The sequence below is a fragment of the Danio rerio genome, chromosome 7 (genome assembly GCF_052040795.2).
Source record: "Danio rerio strain M-AB ecotype USA chromosome 7, GRCz13ab, whole genome shotgun sequence".
NCBI classification, from domain to species: Eukaryota; Metazoa; Chordata; class Actinopteri; order Cypriniformes; family Danionidae; genus Danio; species Danio rerio.
The window spans coordinates 20,922,031-20,943,022 of NC_141027.1; the positions used below are offsets into that span (position 1 = coordinate 20,922,031).

Genomic DNA, 20,992 nt, shown 5'->3' on the forward strand with positions numbered 1-20,992 from the left:
TAAAAATAAATGTCTGCTAAAATATTTAATAATAAAACATTTAAACTAAAAATAATGCATGTTACAATAATGAAATTGTTAAAAGATAGCCAATATTGTTTAAACAATTATTTAATTGAATAACTGCCACCCACCTGACTGCTGTCTGAGATTAAAAGTGTCAACATTGGTAGGAATTAGTCACTGATGACACGGCAGAAATGGCCACAAAAGACTGTATATCTATGGCAAGTTTAAACACCATGAATCACAATGCATGCAGATCCTTCATTAATGATTAATGGCTTAGAAAGAAATATTCTTCATCTGAAAAAAGATGATGCTAACAAAACAATACACCCAGGAGGCTGAAGTTCATGTAGTAATAACCAAAACTTACAGATTTGACAATAAGTATCTAGATTATTGTGAAATCTCCTTGAACTACACAAAGCCTATTGATTTTGAGCATTAACATTAATAACAAGATAGGGACTTATCCTTTACTGTACAAAGGCCTATAGTGATTAACTTATTTTATTGATGATGAGAGACTAGATATTAGGAGAGAGCAGTACTGAAAATAGGCAAAATGCCATACCGTATCTTGAAAGATAAATATATGGATTTCCTACGTAATTCACTGTTAAAGGAAACAAGTGTTGCACAACATGGCTTTGGGAAGTCTGTAAAATAATATCAACTGTAATGAATTCCTTCCATCATGAATCTTTCTGTCTGTCTGTCTGTCCATCAATTTATTTATTTTATAATCTTGGTGTGATTCAGGAATTAGACCTGAGTTTCAGTAGTCGTGTCAAAGCAGTCAGTAAATCAGCATACTATCATCTCAAAAACATTGCAAGAATTAGATGCTTTGTTCCCAGGGAGAACTTAAAGAAACTTGCTCATGCTTTTATCACCATTAGAGTGGATTTTTTCTTCCCAAAAAGACAGTCAGTCGCAGCTCATCAAGAACGCTGCGGCCAGGATTCTGACCAGAACCATAAAATCAGAGCACATCACACCTGTCCTCAGATCTAAACAGTGGCTCCCAGTAACATTTGGAATGCACTGTAAATTCTAACATGTTCAGTTTACTTAAAAAAAGTTTGGAAACCGATTGCCTTATTTTTGCAATATAAACTTACAAGGAAATCTTAAGTTAAGTTTAATTATTGCCTTGAAGTAAGAAAACTAAAACTTATAAAGTAAACTAACTGTTAAAAATTAAGTAAGTTTAATAGAAAATTCTAGTTAACATACTTGTCATTATTTAGTAATCTTACTTAGGGTTTTATAGTAAGATTATTTTAATAACTCTATTTAACTAATACTGTTCTACCATGTTCAGTTAACATCTTGAATGCTAGTAGTCTCAACATTGTTTTAATCCACCATTTTAAGTAATGTCAACTAAAGAAACTACGTGCAATCGGTTTCCACATTTTCTTCAATTAAACTGAACATAAAATATGTAGTTCAACCTACAAGTAATGACATTATACAGGTCTTAAATGTAAACATTTTATTTGACAAAATTAGCAGAATTTCACAATACACTTGTGATATTTTAGTATCACAATACACTTGTACACAATACAGTTTTGTAAAAACCTGTTGTAAAGTGCTGTAATATACTGTAAACAGCAATACAGACAAAAAATATAATAAACATGTTCAACCCTAAAACACAAGTTTTCGAAAAGGTTTGAAAATCTATCAAAAAAACTTTAAATACTTGACACTTGGAAAAAAGATACTTGAATTAGTGTAATTAAACATGCCATTGCACCAGCACCTTAAACATGGCAGCATATAGACACTCACAGAGGAACAGATATTAAGCTTTAAAGCTAATTTGTTAGACTGTGTAGTTTAGATTTTCCTACAGAAAATATCACATTAGTGTGGTCAAAAGTATTGAGTTTGGTATCAGTCAATACTGAAATATTAAAAATATCCATTTTCCACCAGCATTTGAGTGCTACTGAGCTCGTTCTTAAACACCATTGATTGGCCACTGTGTTCACATGCTCAACAGAAATGACTGTGATTGGCTGTGACTTTCATAGGTTTACCATTTTTCACTGAGTCCAAACAAAGTTACACAGACACTGAAGTGTTTCAAAGCCATGTCGATAGCTGATTTGTTTAAAAGCTAACATATAAGCTATCTGGTGATGAATCGACTGATCGACAGTGCTTTGAAGTTATCCAGTGTCTTTGTATCTTTGCACCTGGTGAACAGTGGTGAAGTGTGGTAAAAATAATGACCTTCAAAGCCAATCAGTCATATCTACTGAGCATGTGAACACAATGGCCAATCAGTTCTTGCAATGTTAGTGGGAAATGGATGGACTTTTTTTTTTTTTATTTCAGTACCGATTGGTACCAAACTCAATACTTTTGACAACCCTATAAATCACAATACACTTTTTTGGTAAAAAAAAAAAAAGTGTTTTAAACACCAAAATGCTGCAGTCCTAAATGTAACACTGCAAACAGCAACATGTTAAAAAGCAACACTTTGTAATTAAACATGCCATTATACCTGAACCTTTAAACATAAAGCACAGCAGTATATAGGCACTCGCCGAATAAAACACATTACGCTTCCCTCCCAGCAAAAGCAACACACGTTGAACAAATTCAAATGCATTGCTCAAAGTCTTTGGGTAGTCCGAATTCAGTGTGTAAATCAAAGCAAAAAAAGAGACATACTGCATGTGGCAAAGTCCATAACCTCTTTTCCTTCCAGTATAAAGGCCCACATTGCATCCATAATGAGGTTCTTTAGACATATTCACACACGACAGTCAGCAGGCCAACATCTTCTGCACTGAAGTCCGACTCTACAATTACATCCTATGAATAGAGAAAGAAAAATAAGTAAAGTTTGATATTCTAAATGGCACTAATAAAGCCTGTAGTGGCCAGGAGACCAAAAGCAGAGGTGAAAAAAATACAATTCCTTGTGCTTAATTTAGTAACACTTTAGTAGGAACCAATTACCCTATTAACTAGTTGCTTATTAGCATGACTATTTGTGTTTATAGTACATTTTACATTCAAATGCTTCTTATAAGAAGGCCTTGCTATGGTGCTCCTTCTTCAATGTAGACCAACACGATGGATTTGCCTGTACTGCTTCTACTAGGCTTGTCATGATAGTGGAATTTATTACCAATCCATATAGTAATTTTAAAAACATCCATTTCCTGCTAACATTTGAGCATTGTTGAGTGTCATTTCTGTTAAGCATGTGAACAGAATGGCAAAACAGTGCTGTTTAAAAATGTGCTCAAAAGTGCTTAAAATGTTAGCAGGAAATTTGCTGCTTAAAATTGCAGCAGAGATTGGTACTAAATTCCAGTATCTTGAACATGATACTATTCTAAAGGAACAATAGATTTTTTTTAATTAAAGAAACACTGTAATGTAATAAAACAAACTGCAGTAAAAATACTTTTAAAACATTTTCAAGAAATTAAATGCAAATGTGTGAGAGACCAATTGGTGCTACATAATCAATATAAATATTTTGTAGGGAAAACTTAATAAATTGGGAACCAATTCATGAATGCATTTGGTTTTGCTAGATTAAAGCAGTGAGTCAAGTTTGCATTATTTAGCACACTTTTTAAAAATGTATTAATAACTATTTTTTAATAAGAAAATTGATGTTTTAGTATGGCTTTTAGAACAAGGGTGCAGCCATCTACAATCCCACAGCAGGTGACTTCACAGGGTTGGTTATAATACGGAGCATCTTTGACTTTGTGGCTTTTAACACTATCTTTTTACATCTTAATCCAGCAGGTTCTTTCAACTGAAATTATATTTCTCTCAACATATTACATAGGTATTACACTTATTAAGATTTTTTTTTCAAGCTAATCTTCCTCCTTTTCAAAACAAGTGTGTTTAAAAATTAAAGAAATGCATTCATTACTTCACTGGCCTATGAAGCTAACTGACCCTGTGACGGCACAAGCTGCTGTATTTGCAACATAGCAATGCTCTTGCTCCAAAGGCCATAATATAACATCCCTCTTACTTTCAAATACTTACATTAAATGCATTTGTTTTATTTTTATAAAATTGAAAATTTTTATTAATAAGTGAGGTAAACTGGAATGACTGCTTCATTTCCAGTCTAAGAAAGCAGAAACAATAATACTACTTACAAAACACATCCTGAAAATTTCTTTAGACTCATCCCTCTAAAGGACTGAAAGACCCCGGAGAACTGCTGCCAGATGACCTTGAAAAAGTAAAGACAGGTAGACATGCATTATAGCCCAATGAAAACATCAAATGCAATTTATTGCAATCAAATGCAAATTATGATTCAAAGATGATGTCACAAAAATACCTTTGAATTAACATGTTGAAAATTTCTTCTAGTTTTCTTCTGCAATTTTCTCCTGTTTTTTTTTTTATTTCAATCAAACGAGCAGTGTGTGTCCAATGCAGCGTAGAACTTGGATCTCACATTTCTTCCTGATATTCAATTGAATTCTGCAAAGATCCAATCAAAACATTATTAGTCATTAATAACATTCAAAAACACAAATTCACAAAATCACACAAAGTTTTGAAAAGAAAACAAACCTTCTGCAGCACTTGCATCAGCTGGTGTTTCCTCTATGACTTCCTTCTGGATGTCACTGTTGTGCACAAAAACGTAAAGTGTTATTGACATGGCTAAGCGAAATTCTAAAACAAAAAACAGAAATCAGAAATACATGCAATGATACAATGCAATGCCATTTAGCAACAGATGTTACACTTTAACATGACATAGTTAAATGTTCTTGAATAATAAAAGCTGCCAAATACTCCCGGCGCCTGTCATCAAAAGCATGAGCTATACTTGTCACCAAACAGTAATAAACACAACCCCCGATTAAATATACTCATGGCATTGTTGCTGGTGTGCCTTACTTTTATGCGCATTAAAAGTGGAATAAATATTTGTCTCAATTGATGTCTTTAAAAGGACACTGAACTTTCTGACTAGGGTTGCACGGTTTACCGGTACTATGGTAGTATCGTGATACTATGGCTCCAAGATACTGGCGGTGCCACTGTAGTTTGTAAACGGTAGTATTGTCATTAACAGTCTGCCTACAATACATAATGCTGCATGTGAAAAAGTCACTAAAATACTTACACGATTCAGCAACAATAGATCATTGTATTTTAATAGTCTATGGAGCAGTACAGTACATCCCCCTCCAGAAGCCTCCAGTTAGCGAGTAAGCACTGCCTTGAAGTACCATCACAGACAGTCAATTTCCAAAACCTTTTCATTCATTGTTCCTCTCTGGTGGAATGATCTTCCCAATTCTATGCAGACTGCTGATTCACTAGTATCATTTAAACGAAACAACGAAAAACTCATCTTTACACATTAAGCACTTAACACAAACAAATAAATCACTCCAACCCTCCTTACTGTAGATCTTATTTCTCAGAGCAATAGCATTTCCTTTGTAGAAGTAGTGCTTCTTGTTTGTATTGCTTCTTCATGTTGAACTGCTGAATGCCTCCTTATTTTTAGGTCAATTTGGACAAAAGTGTTTGCTAAATGACTAATGTAAATATAAATGTGATTGACTTACACTATTTTTCCGGCCACATGCCGCTCTCCAAGATTTCCATGCATATTTTAAGAATTTCTTTGGCAATGTTTGTTCCTCCTGCCTTTATCAATTCTGCTGGTAAGACTGGGGGGACAGCACAAGATTACCGGCTAGTTTTTCAAGCCAATTTCTCCCTTTACAACAATTGAAGTATTGTCTAGATTATCTTGGTGGTTCTAGAGATTATTTTATCAGATTTTCCTGTGGGCAATTTCCTCCATCTCCAATCACAAATCCTAAATGTTCAACATGTAAAATATTCACAATAAGAAATCATGAGGTCTGTTGGACAAAAACAAGTTGAACAAACTTTGAGTTGCAGAGTAAGTTTCAGGTTGACAAATAAAGTGTAGGTTACCATGGTGAAAAAAAAAAAAAAGAGTTTGCGAAATGGGTTTGAACCAAATGGCAACCTCCCACTCTCCCTTGTGAAGCTAATACGGAAGTAACTAGAATTGCAATTCATCGAAATTTTGATAGTGCAGGCTCCATAATAGAGCACATTTCTATTGACATCATTGTTAAAATGGCCAACTTTGCAGCAGAAAAAGAGGTGTTTTCACCCTGGTAAAAAGAACGATTTTGTTGTATATAGCAAATATTACCCCTCATGACAACTGTGAGGGGATGAATTTTTTTTATAGTCCGTTTCATTTATAGTAAGTTATATTAAGTCTGCATAATTAAGGGCGGAGCCATTTGAGTGACAGCTAGGTTTTGCTGGTCGCTGTCACTTCACTTCAGCTGATTCCGGCTGATTAGCCGCTGAACCCTGCATATACATTGTATTATTGTTTTGTTTTATGTGGCTTTACAGTCAATTGCCTTTTAAAATTATACAATTATAAATAATATGGCATGCTCTGGGCACTTAATAGTGCTTACAATCCATTCAAGTTACTTCCATTTCCCAGGGGATTGAAATTATATACTTATACCATCTCTATAAATGTATATGTTTTACTTAAAATCGTTTATCATTTATAATTTCTTTAGAGCTGTAATGCACTACAGAATCTGACAGATTGATTAGCTGTAGGCTCTAGAACAGTCACCTGAAGCGTTGTCATACAGTGTTATGCCTGTATTTTATAAGTAGCCTTGCATTTACTAACACAGACTATATTTTAAGTATTTGGAAGTAATTCACTTTTTCCTCCGGTAGAAAAACTTCATAAAAACAATGCTTAGTGGCTCAATGTATTACAACAGTGTTTTAAAAAGATTAAACACTTTATTGATATAGTATACAACCAAGCACATATGGTTAGAACACACACAAATCACAGGTCATTTTCCCAAAGAAAAGCCAGTCTAAGCAAAATGCTAGTAGGCATCTGTAGCACCACTTACGCTTCGCCTCTTTGACCTTTTTTGGTAACCCACAGTCGGCACGATGAAGCGTGAACATAATGGCGATGGCCTACTTGTGGCTTCATTTATTTTTATTTACATATAGCTTTATTTGCGCTCTTCAAAAACCTTTGGGGGACGTCACAGAGACTGCGTCCATATCTTTAACAGTCTATGGTTTAGGGGTTAGCTTTGCACTGGAATTCATGTTTGTTATCAATAAAAAGTAGCTCCACCTTTTTTGATTTAATTAGCCTTCTTAGTCAATTTGAAATTGATGAACACCAGTCATTCATTAATTCATTCCCTGATTCATTCATTCACATTCTAAACAAACAAACAGAACAGCATCAATATTGAATTAATAATCAGACAGACTCAGAAGTGGGACAACCATTGCAAGTTTCTTTTTACAGATACCCTCATGCTTTTCTTTTGCTGATCAGTCGATCCATTTGTCAATGAAACATGATTTTTTATTTTATTTATTACATTTAATGTAGAAAACCGTTCTAAAATGAATAAAAATTTTGAGTTGAACAATGCGAGGCCAGCAGTTAGACTAGGTGCTGCTATTGTGTTGGACCGGCTTTGTGTGATAAGCTGATGATTGTTCTGTGTTTTAAAGGTCAGGTTTATCACCAGCTTGCTTGACTATTGCTATAAACTCAAGTTTAATTGCTCTTTTAACAAACACAATCATTTTCACACATGGCTATGCATCTGCTCGACGATGATGCTTTTGATGACCGAGTGTTTATGGGGACTGTAAAACACACTTATAAAAGAGTTCTGAGACTTTTTGTAACAAGGTCGAATCCTATTTTTTTGGAGATCTCAGCACTCTTCAGTTCAGATCTGCTAACACGAGTGCCATCCTGAGCATGGCAAAGCTGCCAGCAATAACTGGAATGCCAGCTTTATTAAAGATAAATGGTCCCTGTCAAGTTAACCGTGTTAAATGGGATTGTGTAACTGTAGTATCATTGTGCCTTTTAAATGACACCTGTGTGTCATGTAAAATCAGAGACAAGACTAGCTGGTAAAAATGGCGATTTCCAGGAACAGGATCGCGTTTGGGTGTACTTTGGCTAACAAACATGGACATGAAGTGCACACATACACACTAGGTAAACCATTTTAAATATTATGACTTGTTTATGTTTTTGAAATAAATCATCTGCTCCCAAAGGTTGCACATAATAACATTTATTTAAAATAAAATATTTTGTAACAAAAAGAATTGATATAGTATAATAGTAGGAATTAAGAGAAAATAGTTTACAATAAGGTGCCACTATTAAATGTGTTTACTAACATTAATAAACAATACATTTGTTACAGTATTTATTCATCTTTCACTGTAAAAAATACTGGGTTCCACACAAACGATTAGTGTTGGTACAACATTAAGAAATTAAGTCATTAAGGGTTCCAGTCCTCGGGCTCCCATTTTGTTTGTCTTCCTTACTTAACACACCTGATTCTCATCAGCTCGTTAACAGAGAAATCCATGAACTGATCCTTGTGAGTCAAATAAGAAAGAGATGCAAAATATGCAGGGCAGGGGGGCCTGCAGGACCACAACTGAACCACTAAAATAAGTTAACTTATTAGCTTTTACAAAATTAAGTGGATTAAACGGAAATCAATTAAGTTGTGCCAGAAAAAGTCAAGAATTGTGTTATTTCAGCTCATTTAAAATAAGTAGTTTGAACAAACAGCAAACATTTTTTGAGAGTTGTAAGTGTTCAAACTTTATTTTAATGTACAATTCAAACTTTTAGCTTGAACTACTAATTATCTGCTTATTAATAGTTAGTAAGGTATTAGATGAGGTTAGGTATTGGGTAGAATTAGGCACATATACGTTTAGCTTAGTAATAGGCAGGTAATAATACTGGGAATTGTTAGTGCATTAACTAATGTTAACATGCACTTTGGATTTGGATAATGCATTAATAAACATTGATTATTAAATGCTGTATTAGTATTTTTCTTTATAGGTCCATGTTAGTAAATGCAGTCATCCGGAAAGTATTCATAGCGCTTCACTTTTCCAATACATGTTATTTTTCAGGTTTTTTATTTTTAATAAATTTGCAACAATTTCAAAAAATCTTTTTTTCCCCACATCGTCCTCATGGGGTATTGTGTGTAGAATTGTAAGGAAATAAATTAATTGGATCCATTTTGGAATAGGGCTGTAACATAAAAAAAATGTGGAACAAGTGAAGCGCTGTGAATACTCTATAAAAATACAACAACAAAAAAATGAATGACATGTCAAAAACTGCTGACTGGAAAATTCAGCTTTAAATCACCAGAAATTAAAGAAATGAAAACAAAACACTGAAAAATGATTTTGCTGCTTATTTAAACTACTTTTTGGGTCAACTTAATTGTTTTATGTTAAATCTGTTTAAGTTTGTAAAAACTATTAAGTTGACTTAACGATTTGTGTTGGAAAGAGAAAAGGATCTGTGAGGAACCTAGCATTTTTTACACTTTAAGCTAACTATTTTAATTATTGTCAGAAAAATGTCTAATTCCTACATAATTTGCACAAAAGCATACAGTTAAAAAAAAAAAGATTCATGCCCCCAAACCACACAGCTAAACACTGACTTCACTAAAAATGTATGATTCGCATGGTTTAAATTAATGCAAGCTAGCTACTAAATAAAAAAAGTTACAAATTGCAGTGATATTCTGTTGCAATCACAGGAATGTTTTCAATATACATAGAAATTAGTCACTATATTATACAGTGGTTAGCACTGTCGCCTCACAGTAAGAAGGTTGCTGGTTCGAGTCGCAGCTGGGTCAGTTGGCATTTCTGTGTGGAGTTTGCATGTTATCCCCGTGTTTATGTGGGTTTCCTCCGGGTGCTTCGGTTTCCCCCACAATATCTCACAGCAATCTGTAACTTTTTAATTTAGTGGCTAATTCATGTGAATACGTACGATCTCATTTGTACAATTTAGTATGATTTGCTGATCCCCCAATGACAGTTGGGTTTAGGGGTAGGGTTGGGTGCCACGTCTTTTTAAAATCGTACATTTTCATATGGCTGAACTAGTACGAATTCAAACTAATTAGCCACTAAACTAAGAAAACATAAAATGCTTATGTTTCCTCGTCCATAGTCCAAAGACATGCGCTATAGGTGAACTGAATAAACTAAATTGGCTGTAGTGTATGTGTGTAAATGAGTGTGTATGGGTGTTTCCCAGTACTGGGTTGCAGCTGGAAGAGCATCCGCTGTGTAAAACATTTTTTTTTGTTCGGTGATTTGAATTGTCGCATGGATTGCGTCATCAAATTCGGACCTCCTATTCGCTCCCGTATTGACGCTCATCACAGCTGTTGTCACACTGCAGGAATGTGTCTAAAATCTTCTGACGCTGCCAGAACTTCATCAGAGGAAAAATCTGATCGCAACAGGCTTTAAGTGGTCATGTAAAAATGTCAAACCAATGATCAAAGATCACCGATTTCAGCCTAGGATTCTGGGAATCTTTTAGGATTTTCCAAATTTGTCTCAGATGACAAAATGGTGGCTGAAATCTCACAGTGTGAGCAGAGCTTAAGTCGAAGGAAAATGAATGAATGAATGAATGTATTTTTGATCGAATAAAGACTTCTTGCTAAGCAGAAGTCTTCTCTTAAAAAAAAATTGTTTCATCATTTTCAGACTGTAGATATGTCCGTGTAATCAAGCATAAACTGAACATGTTTGTTGGCCTTTATTCCTACACAGAAAAAGTACTCAATGTAATTGCTTTAGCCTAATTTATAATGTGTAAACAAGGAAATGAGCACAATGATGTTTGAGCTCTGAACCCGAGGTGCTGTAAATCTGTTTTTTTATGATTTCTTTATCATCATGACATCAAGACGGGGATTAAATATCATTTTAATTAAATACCCAGAAAAGCATGTGTATCTGTGACTAATTCAAAATGCCAATCTTGCAGTACACTGTAAGAACTGCTGGGTTCCACACTATCTATTTGTGTTGCGACAGCATAAAGGAATTAAGTTAACTTACTAGTTTTTACAAATTTAGTTTGAACATAAAACGTTGTCGCAAAAAAACAACAACACACAAATTGTGTTGTTTCATCTCAATTAAAATAAGTAGTTTCAACAGAAAACGTGATTTTTGGAGCATACTAGGTGCATTAGACTATTATTATTATTATTACATTTTAAAATAAAGATCAATAAGAGAAATTACAACCAATCAGATTTTAACTCTGCTATTAAAATTCGCTGCCTGACTCGATCAGCTTAAAGTAAATCCCAGACAGAAAAACAGACGAGAGAAGGGCTTCACAAGAATGTCTGCATCAGATCTCTTCTCATCATTTGCTTGAGCAGTTAATTAGTAACCTCAATACTGTTATAAAATGATGTTACTAATGGCAACCATAAACCCCTCAGCATTGTAAAGCCGAGAGGGGTTAACATGTGCGTAAGCCCCTGACATGAATAATGTGGGAAGAACTAATTGTAACCAACATTAAACCGAATGCTTTTATCAGTCATTATCTTAAATAAACACGTTTCACAGGAAATCTGTTACTTTCAAGGCCTGATAACTGGCGATGTGAATCAACGTCGGAGACACTCGCACATCTGAGATCCTCTGAGCTAATGATGCACGAAGGACATTGACTTTTGAGTGACTATTTAACCAGCAGTTTCAGGTTTTTTTTTTTTTTTACTTTTTTACCGTGATTCCTAAATATGTTGCCTTCTTACCGATTACAAAAAACTTGGTAACACTTTAAGTTAGGTTATTAATTTATTACCTATTTATTATGATATTAACTGTTCATTAGTAGTTATAAAGTTTGATTCTATTCTGCATCCCTAATCCTACCCAATACTTCTACCTTACTAACTATAAATAAACAGCTAATTAGTAGTTTATTAAGCAAGTAGTGATGTTAAGTGTTTGTTAATACTGTGAATCGTGACTTAAAATAAAGTGTTGCCAAATAAATCGGTTTCTCTATAAATTATCTTTTTATTTTCTCCATAAATATGGGAACCATTTTAAATTTCTGTTTAATTTTGTGTTTGATACCACTTTTTTCTTCCCTGCAAAGAAAACACAGCTTCTTTCTTTGTGGGTACATTGAAAACAATCATTTAATGCATTTATTTATTTATTTATTTTAAGATAAGTGCTTGCAAAGAATTTATATGAGCTGAATTTAAACAAACAAATGAAATTTAGCCATGTTCAACTTACTTTGTTTGTTTAAAATCAACACGTATAAATTGTTTGCAAGCACTTACCTTAAAAAATTGAGTAAATCCAATGAATCATTTTGTTTAGTGTATTTAAGTGTGAAATCCATTAGCAGAGATTACCAAAAGTCACACATGAGAGCAGGTGAAGCACTAAAAAGCGCATGTAAACCGGTGATAAACACTTTGCTGACTGTGATGACTTGTAAGAAAATGTGTTACCAGCTTGACCCCCGGTCACCATTACTCTTTCAAATCAAAGCAACTCAGTAATGTGCAACACTCATCTAAATGTTAGTTCAGTATGCACACGTTTTAATGGTGAGGTATTACAGTTTATCAAAAATCTTTCATATTAATTACCTGTAGTTTAAATACATTAATATATATTTATATTTGTCATTTAAAAAAGTAAACAAACAAACAAAGAGAGAAATGCATGCTTTTACAATACATCTCGTCCAGTACTGCAAACCCTTGGCAATTGAATTTCTTATTAAAAATAAATTCAACAAATTAACATTTTAGATGAAAAACAAAACACAATGTAGTATTTGACTTAATTTTAACCCCATATGTCCACACACACCAAAAAGAGCTGGTGAATCATAAAGCACAACGAAGGTAAAATATGATTACTATTTAATGAAAGTCCAAAATAATAATAATAATAAAAATAAAAAAGCTTCAGGCCTCCTTGTGTTTTTATGATTATATGAAATCATTAAGTCTGAAGAGGGAAGGAATCAAAGTATGTCACAAGAACTCCATTTTAGGACTTTGCACCTTTAGACACGGCCAAACCAATAAGACCAGCCAATCCGGCCACACCTAATCCAATACCACCGACAATCGCCATGCCGACTAAACCATCTGAAAAAGAATGAGAAAACCATCATTTGTTTTTACTCTGCTAAGATTAATCTAATATTTCCTTTGGTATTAACATTTGTGTTTAAAAGGTATTACATGCATTTTAATATCTATATTCAGTCTACACTCACTGCCACTTTATTAGGTACACCTTTTGCCTTCAAAACTGCCTTAATCCTTCGTGGCATAGATTCAACAAGGCACTGAAAATATTCCTAGAGATTGTGGTCTATATTGCAATGATAGCATCACACAGTTGCAGCAGATTTGTCGGCTGCAAATCCATGATGTGAATCTCCCGTTTCACCACATACCAAAAGTGCTCTATAGGATTGAGTTCTGGTGACTGTGGAGGCCATTTGAGGACCGTGAACTCATTGTCATATTCAAGAAACCAGTTTGAGATGATTCACGCCATCAGAAGATGGGTACACTGTGGTCATAAAGGGATGGACATGGTCTGCAACAATACTCAGGTAGGCTGTGGCATGATGCTCAATTGGTACTAACGGGCGAAAAGAGTGCCAAAATATCCCCCACACCATTACACCACCACCTCCACCTGAACCGATTGTTGCAGCAGAAATCGAGACTCATCAGACCAGGAAATGTTTTTCCAATCTTCTATTGTCCAATTTCAGTAAGCCTGTGCTAAATGTAGCCTCTGTTTCCTGTTCTTAGCTGACAGAAATGGCACCCAGAAATCTGTGTTTACAAACAGTTGGACAGGTGTACCTAATAAAGCGGCCTGTGAGTGTATATTCATGTGCCATTTACACAAAGGGCTTCTCATCATCTATTAAACATGAAATCAATGCTTATTCTATGTTTAAGATAGTATCTACAGTTATTGTGTAATGTCAATTCAACCTATATAAGCATTTAATCTATATAGTCTCACACAGGAAGGTCAATATAGTCTCAAATATACTTCATTAATCAAACTAGTAGTGTATCTTTCAATGTAATGCAGGTGAATTGCAGGGCTTGTGCAAACACATTCCTACGATAAGATGCTTTTTAAATAAAATGGCGTCCTTGCTGAATCAATGTTTAACTCAAAATCCTAATCAAAAAGGCCCTGACTGAGTTTCAGATTTGATGTTCAGATGCAGTTGAGTCTCACCTTTTTTCAGTGCATCCTTTATGAGTTTTTCTAGCTCCAGGGCCTGTTTGTTGTCCGGTTCATTCTTCAGAAGCGTACGAATGTACTTCAGTGCTCTCTCATACTCCTTAGAGAAGAAGAATTGATTTAGGATGGGAGAAGTCAGTCAAACGAAAGGAGAAGGATTTTATTTGAACAAATAATCAATGAAGAAATAATCAATGTGCTTTAAAACACTGTTTCTAGAGGCCCATGAAAAGAAAGATTTGTGGATATCTTCCTTATTCTTGTCTCTGTATTATGGAAATGATTTCTAAAGGTGATGTGAAACTTGGTGTAATGGCTGATAAAATTTAGGTCTGCAATCACAGGGTTTGAAAACCATTACTTAAAGTGGCTACATTTCAATATTTGCTGCTAGGTTTTTAATTAAATAATTAATGTAGTTTTGATACAAAAAACTTCAAAAAAGCTTTTCAGTTTCTACTCAAAACAGTCCTCCAAAAAGTTTTTTTTGCTGTGAGTTAAAACTACTTATTTAAAACAACACAATTTTTTGGGACAACTTAACTGTTTTAATTTAATCGACATGAATGAATTGTGAATGAACCCAGCATTTTCTTACAGTGTAAAAAACCAACAACTAAAAATTGCTAGTGGACAGATTACTGTGACACATACAGATATTTTGTATTGTATGCAGGCAGTTCTTTAAGAAATGTGACTTTCTTTTGTTAGGCAAAACAGTGTAACATTTCAAGTAGATAAAGTTGACGACAAAAATTATTAGTCCTCGTGTGAAATAAAAAAAAATTTCTCACATAATTTTTCACAGTATCTCATATAATTTTTTTCCTGAAGGGAGAATGTTTTATTTTATTTAGTTTGGATGTAATTTCTTTTTTCAATTGGCTACAGAACAAACCACTATAACCTAATGTATTGAATAATTAAACTAGTTAGTTGTGTAAATATAGATAGTCAAACCAGAAATTATTCTGGGACCTTCAGCATTTATAAAACATGACAAACACAAAGTTACAGTCCACTGCATATCTAAGTAAATGCCATTTTGAAAATGAATATAGGCAATGTATTTTGGTGCTTTTAAAAAAAACTGATTTATTAAACAGATATATTTATTAAAATAATATTTTGTCACTAAACATATTTAGAAATTGAAAGGTAATACAATTATCTTAATTTTTTTTTTGCTTCTCTTGATTTTTTCTCTTTTTAAATTTATATTTAATATTTTTTATAACATATAAATTTGGGTGTACTAGTCTTTGGACCGTTATAAGTTATTTTGTTAGATAAGCTCCATATTTGGCTTTAGTACTGACTAAACTAATGTATATGCACAAATATAATATTGTATAGCTTCCTATTAAAAATATGAATTTAAAAGAAATATTTGTGAGGGGTGTACTCGTATTTGCTGAGCACTGTATTTGCCGTTAAACTGTGTCAGTAGAACAAATTCCTCCAGTACTACACTACTTTCAAGATTGCGACTTTCCCACGATGCTGTTATTTATGTTTCTGTCTGCATCTCTGTAAAGAAGTGTAATATTGTGCTCATATAAATTCTGAAAAATACAACCGTAAACAATCTATTTTGTGACACCATTATATAAACGATAAAGCATAATGAAATGATGGACTTTTTTATTCCGTCCATATGATATATATTATCATACACAATTTCATCGGAGACTAACAGTCCTCAGGCCTGTAGCCAGCCTGGTGAAAGGAGTGGTTAGTTTTTTTCTCAAAAAGTGAACCTTTTTGCAGTTATACGCCTCAGTTTCTATTTAACTATGAGATTTAAATACTGCATTTTAGTGATTTGTTTGCTGGATTAGCTAGTCAGATGTCATCATAATCATACTTTTTGATGTACTAAAAATATTTCCTAAAAAATTGCAATAAAAAAATTACTAAAAGGCTACATTTTTAAAATACAAATTTATTACATCATTAGGACAAAAGTTTTAAAGTAAAAAAAAACTGCAGCCGACTGCCAGCACATTCAACATTCAAAATACATGCACATATGATTTCAAAACAACATTAGCACTATTTAATTGACTGTGAACAATGTTGTACTTTGATAATCATTGGCTACTAATAGGGTTGCAAATTTACTGGTACTTTGGTAGCATCGCGATACTAAGGCTCCAAAATACTGGCAGTGACTCTAGTTTGTAAACGGTAGTATTATCATTAATGGTTCAACAATAGTCAACAGCATGTGGAAAAGTCCCTAAATCTCATTCATTTGTGCCAGCAAATAATCAATAGACTACTTTATCTTATTGTAATTGTAACACTCTATTAAAATTTTCTGATGCTTCAAACACACATCTGAATCAGTTCATTTCTATTCCTGCAAATATGATTTAGCTACAACGACCACGACAATCTCTTAAAAAGAACAACTTACTAAAGTGAAATTTATTATTACTTTGGATTCTTACTAGATAAAACTGAAAATAAAAAATACAATAGAGGAGAAAAAATGAAAATAGCAATAGGAAACACTAAGAAAACACTATTTTTTTACCTCATATTTTGTTTAAAAAATTGTCTTTCTGTAATGAATTTCATTTGGTATAATTTGTATCTCATATTTAATGCAGTTTTTGTTGGTCAGTTATCTACAAAATAACAAATAACATTTAAGGTGAAGTGATGTGCGTCAAAAGCCGCTATACTTGCTATTGTGATACTTTTGTTTTGCTGGTATAGTATCATGGCCTAAATTTATGGTATCGTGACAACCCAAGCTACTAATAAGATTTCCATATTTAAAACTTGCAAAGAATATTTTTCTAAAGTTAATAAGTGTGAATGTGCGATTATAAAACCAATTTTACAATAATTCTTGTGTCAAAGCAGGGGAATTGTGTTTATAGTTTAATGAATTGGGTGAGCTTTCTCAAAAATGGCGTTATGGTTTTTAAAATTTTAAATAAAAGTCTGGTTTAGTGTTTTGACAAATCAAGTAAAACTGAAAGAATGTATCATCAGTGACAACATCATCCCAAACATGGATTCAGGATTCATCACCCACCTTAAGTCTGTAATTTGCAACAGCAAGGTAAAAGAGAAAATCTCTCTGGTCATCTTTTTTGCTTGTGTGAACCAGTTCTGGTGAAAGAAAACATTTGAGTGAATTATCAAACACGAACAAGCAGGCAGTAACAAACCAAAAAAACAAACAAAAAAAGCTGAATCACAGACCTTCTAAAAGCTGAATGCCTTTTACAATGTCATTTGTGTATTTGCTTCTGATTAAACACCAGGCATATTCAAAAGTAGTGTCTCTGGAAACGGGTCCTTTCACCAGCTCTGCGTTATACTTCTTTTCAAACTTCTGCAAAATAAAAGTCATGTCAGTGGATCTAATCACTCCATTCGACCAGTAGGATGATGATGATGATGTCAGGATCATGTGCTCCCCCTGGCAGACAAACGTAGACTAACTTTTACAGGAAACTGATTAATTACACTTTGTCTTCTATTTTAAAGAAAATAAAATTATGTATTTGACACGATAGGAGTCATTTTAATATTATGGAGTATATACCGTATTATACAAACATAAACTAATAAAAAAGGTGTATTAGATATCTCAAAACCCCGTAGTGTTAGATGTTATAACAGTACGTTTACTGTTCGTCAATAAAGATCGTCAAAATAACACAATGAGTTAAAGATACATGAGTGAAAATCATATATAATGTCCATTATTTTTGTTTTGGGGTGTACAGTAGAAGTGCGTCAGTCGAAAGCCTTGGTATAAACCCGACAACGGTGATTACACTATATAAAACAGTTTCATCAAGACGATATCTAAGTCATTTTTGATTCACAGCAGTGAAAAGACTGATTAAAATGCTTTAAAATACCTTTAGATCTTCTGGTGCTACTATGTCTGACACAACCGCCTCCATCTTCGCAGAGAAACCAAACACTGGAAGGTTCAGGGCGTTGTCAAAATAAAAGTCAGTGATTGCGACACACCGTTTTAATAGTGAGGCAGCAATCTATCTCGCTGTTTTTAATTAACGTTAGTTTAAATGAATTCTGTGGTTATCGAGTTCTATGTTATTTTGATATATTAAAGGCTATGCGTTTCACCTAATCAAATTTCAGTTTGTTGAACATAAACATTTTATTTTAAAGCATACATAAACATACAGATATTTTACTATTCCCATTCCTATTATTTACTCTTTACTATTGTGATATCATGGTAATATTATATAGTATATTTCAGTTCACTTTAAATGCCTTGAAAAAAAATGGAGAGAAAAATATATACGTAATCCCCCAAACTGTTAAAAATATAATTTCCATCACAGAATGTAAAACAATAGGCAATGTAATGAACGTGTGTATGCAGTTTCATAAAAAATACAACCAGCAAGACTGAGATTGTGAAACGGAAGAGTTTACTGGGTAAAACTTTTTTTTTTTTTGCAAAAAACAGTTCACAAGTTTGTAGCAATATTTGTTTACTATCCAAAATATGAATTACATTGTCAATGAAAAAGAGATATGAGAGCGAAAAAGAGAAGAAGAAAAAAACAAATAAAGAACATGATATAAACTTGAGGGTAAGACATTTAAGAATCAATAACAGTACATACACTAAAGTCATTACAAAATGAAATAGTTCTGTTTGCGTTCTTATTTTTATATAATGAATTTAAATGTATATAATGACTAAACTCTTGCAATTACTGGGTAACACTTTACAATAACAGTACATGAATACTGACAAATTAATACGTAAACTAAACATTACCGTAATTATGAATTAATGATCAGTAAAGGTATGCGCTTATTTATAGCTTAAAGAAAAATCACCAAAAGAGACATTCCCTAAACAAGTGAGCAACAGACTCAGAAGAAGTCTCACAAAAAAAGCGAGACACGTCAACGTCATTTTTGTAAAAATTGTTTAACTGGATGAAACCCATGCATAATTTTAAAAGACATTTCTTTAATTTTATTTGTTAAAACATTTCTGAGGGAGTGACCAAACATACGACCATTTAATATCATCAAAAAAGTTGTTTCAATAAGAAATAGAAGAAGGATTTGAGATGACAAGACCTGATTTTATGATTGTTTTTTTTTGTGGAGAAACAAATGGATCCATCAACAGTAAAATCAGGACTATAGTGACATACAGAAATAAATAAATTAATAATATTTCTAAAAAGCATACAAATCCCATGAGATGGCCTTGCAAACAATATTAAATTATTTTTTGGATATGGGCAGAGTAGCATATATCTTACAGTAAAATTAAAAATACAGACAGAATAAGTAAAAAAATACCATTACTGTCAAATAACTGGTTCACTAATATCGCCACATTACTGAACCAGTTATTAAAGAATAAAGATTTCCTCTTATCATTAGGCAATGCTAGTAGGGATATTCCTTCGTTGTCTTTTATTTTGTACAAGTGCATGTCCAGAAGTCTTGTCAAGCTTCCGCTAGGCGTCGCTCTCTTCACGCCCCTCTGAAAGAAACTCGACACTGATCACGTGGTATGACCGAGTAGGACGGCCATCTTCCCTAAAACACAAACAACAAGAGCGTACTAGACATCAACACGCAACGACCATTGGAGAGGGAGATAGAGCGCTAAAACAGTCAAAACGGAACACGATTCTCGAGGAGGAGCACAGAACACCAACAGCTGCACATGCATCCGAAGTGAAGACCGTAGAGTTCGACTGGGCGACTGGACAGTACAACCGCATCGACAGCTCCAGAAAGACGGTCAGCAACTGTGTGTGTGTGCGCGGTCTCTCCTTGAATGTCTGAAGCTTTAATGGCAGATGGGTGTTGCATTAAGTTTCATGCAAACTTGGGAGGGGAAGGGCAGCGTGTGTGTGCGAGCAGCAAACGCATCTCAGTGTATTAGGAGCTTGAAGTGCTTTAAGTGCTCGGTTCGGTTGACTTAGCATTAATGGTGTTGTTTGAAGTTGAAGGGGGTTTGTATGTTTGGTAAGGCAGCTGTGGCCGTGGGTTGAAGGCCACGGGAAGCAGCGGAGTGGAGTTTGGAGGGGCGCCGCGTGCACATGCAGGGGGAGTGTGCTGGCCATGCACGCGCATGCACACTCCCCCCTCCCTGTGCACGCGACGCCCCTCCAAATTCCACCAATCAGTCGAATAAACGACACTAACCTGCTTTGGTCGCCGTTTTCGTTGAACGAGATGGATATGAAGCACCAACATATCACCAGTGACAAAACATGCGCCTTTTAGCGTACTTTTAGTTCAAAGACACGTCGAGTTTAAACGGGCTAATAATTACTGGTACGTAGTTATTAGCTGATCGAGTCGTTTATTTGAGTCGGATGTTTTCAAAGAGTCGATTTAGCCAATTCACGAGTCGAACTGAACTCGTCAACAACTCACAGAATCGAGAACTGGCAGATTGGTGTTTTATCTAGAATTTAATGCAACTGTGGAAAGAATTGAGGAATTAAGAAAAGTGATGAATGATGTGTTCAAAACCTTCTGGAAAGTTCATCATTTGTATTCAGTGTCATTTTCTCACATTACATTCAGGTAGCCTTATTCTACATGAGTGTGCATTGAATTTATGTTTGCTTTCGTGCTACTTTTTTATATTGTGTCTCTGGTCTGAGGAATAATCACAGTTATCACGATTATTATGCATTCATTAATTTTAAAACCCTACTAGCCAGTGGTGTAAAGTAACTAATTATAA

The 20,992-nt window shown here is 34.0% G+C and overlaps 2 protein-coding genes and 1 long non-coding RNA gene across 10 annotated transcripts in view; 1 reads left to right on the forward strand and 2 right to left on the reverse strand.

The window, feature by feature from the left end:
- Nucleotides 1-2,317: 2,317 nt before the first annotated feature.
- Nucleotides 2,318-4,493, reverse strand: LOC141375345 (uncharacterized). The gene is made up of 3 exons (XR_015495548.1): nucleotides 4,358-4,493; nucleotides 4,170-4,246; nucleotides 2,318-2,847 (listed from the first exon to the last, which is right to left on the reverse strand). It is a non-coding gene; the product is annotated as an uncharacterized LOC141375345 (long non-coding RNA).
- Nucleotides 4,494-12,541: 8,048 nt separating this feature from the next.
- Nucleotides 12,542-18,230, reverse strand: fis1 (fission, mitochondrial 1). Its single transcript, NM_001310843.2, has 5 exons — nucleotides 18,144-18,230; nucleotides 17,476-17,608; nucleotides 17,306-17,382; nucleotides 14,248-14,353; nucleotides 12,542-13,121 (listed from the first exon to the last, which is right to left on the reverse strand). Exons 1-5 carry the CDS (start codon nucleotides 18,186-18,188, stop codon nucleotides 13,021-13,023), a joined length of 462 nt encoding a protein of 153 aa, NP_001297772.2. The 5' UTR covers nucleotides 18,189-18,230; the 3' UTR covers nucleotides 12,542-13,020.
- A 1,577-nt stretch (nucleotides 18,231-19,807) lies between these two features.
- Nucleotides 19,808-20,992, forward strand: part of gigyf1a (GRB10 interacting GYF protein 1a) — a 54,046-nt gene continuing 52,861 nt past the window's right edge. For all 8 annotated transcript variants that reach the window (XM_087260929.1, XM_087260925.1, XM_087260927.1 and 5 more), the window contains exon 1: nucleotides 19,808-20,034. The gene's annotated coding sequence lies outside the window, so the exon portion shown is untranslated. The remainder of the gene's footprint in view (nucleotides 20,035-20,992) is intronic.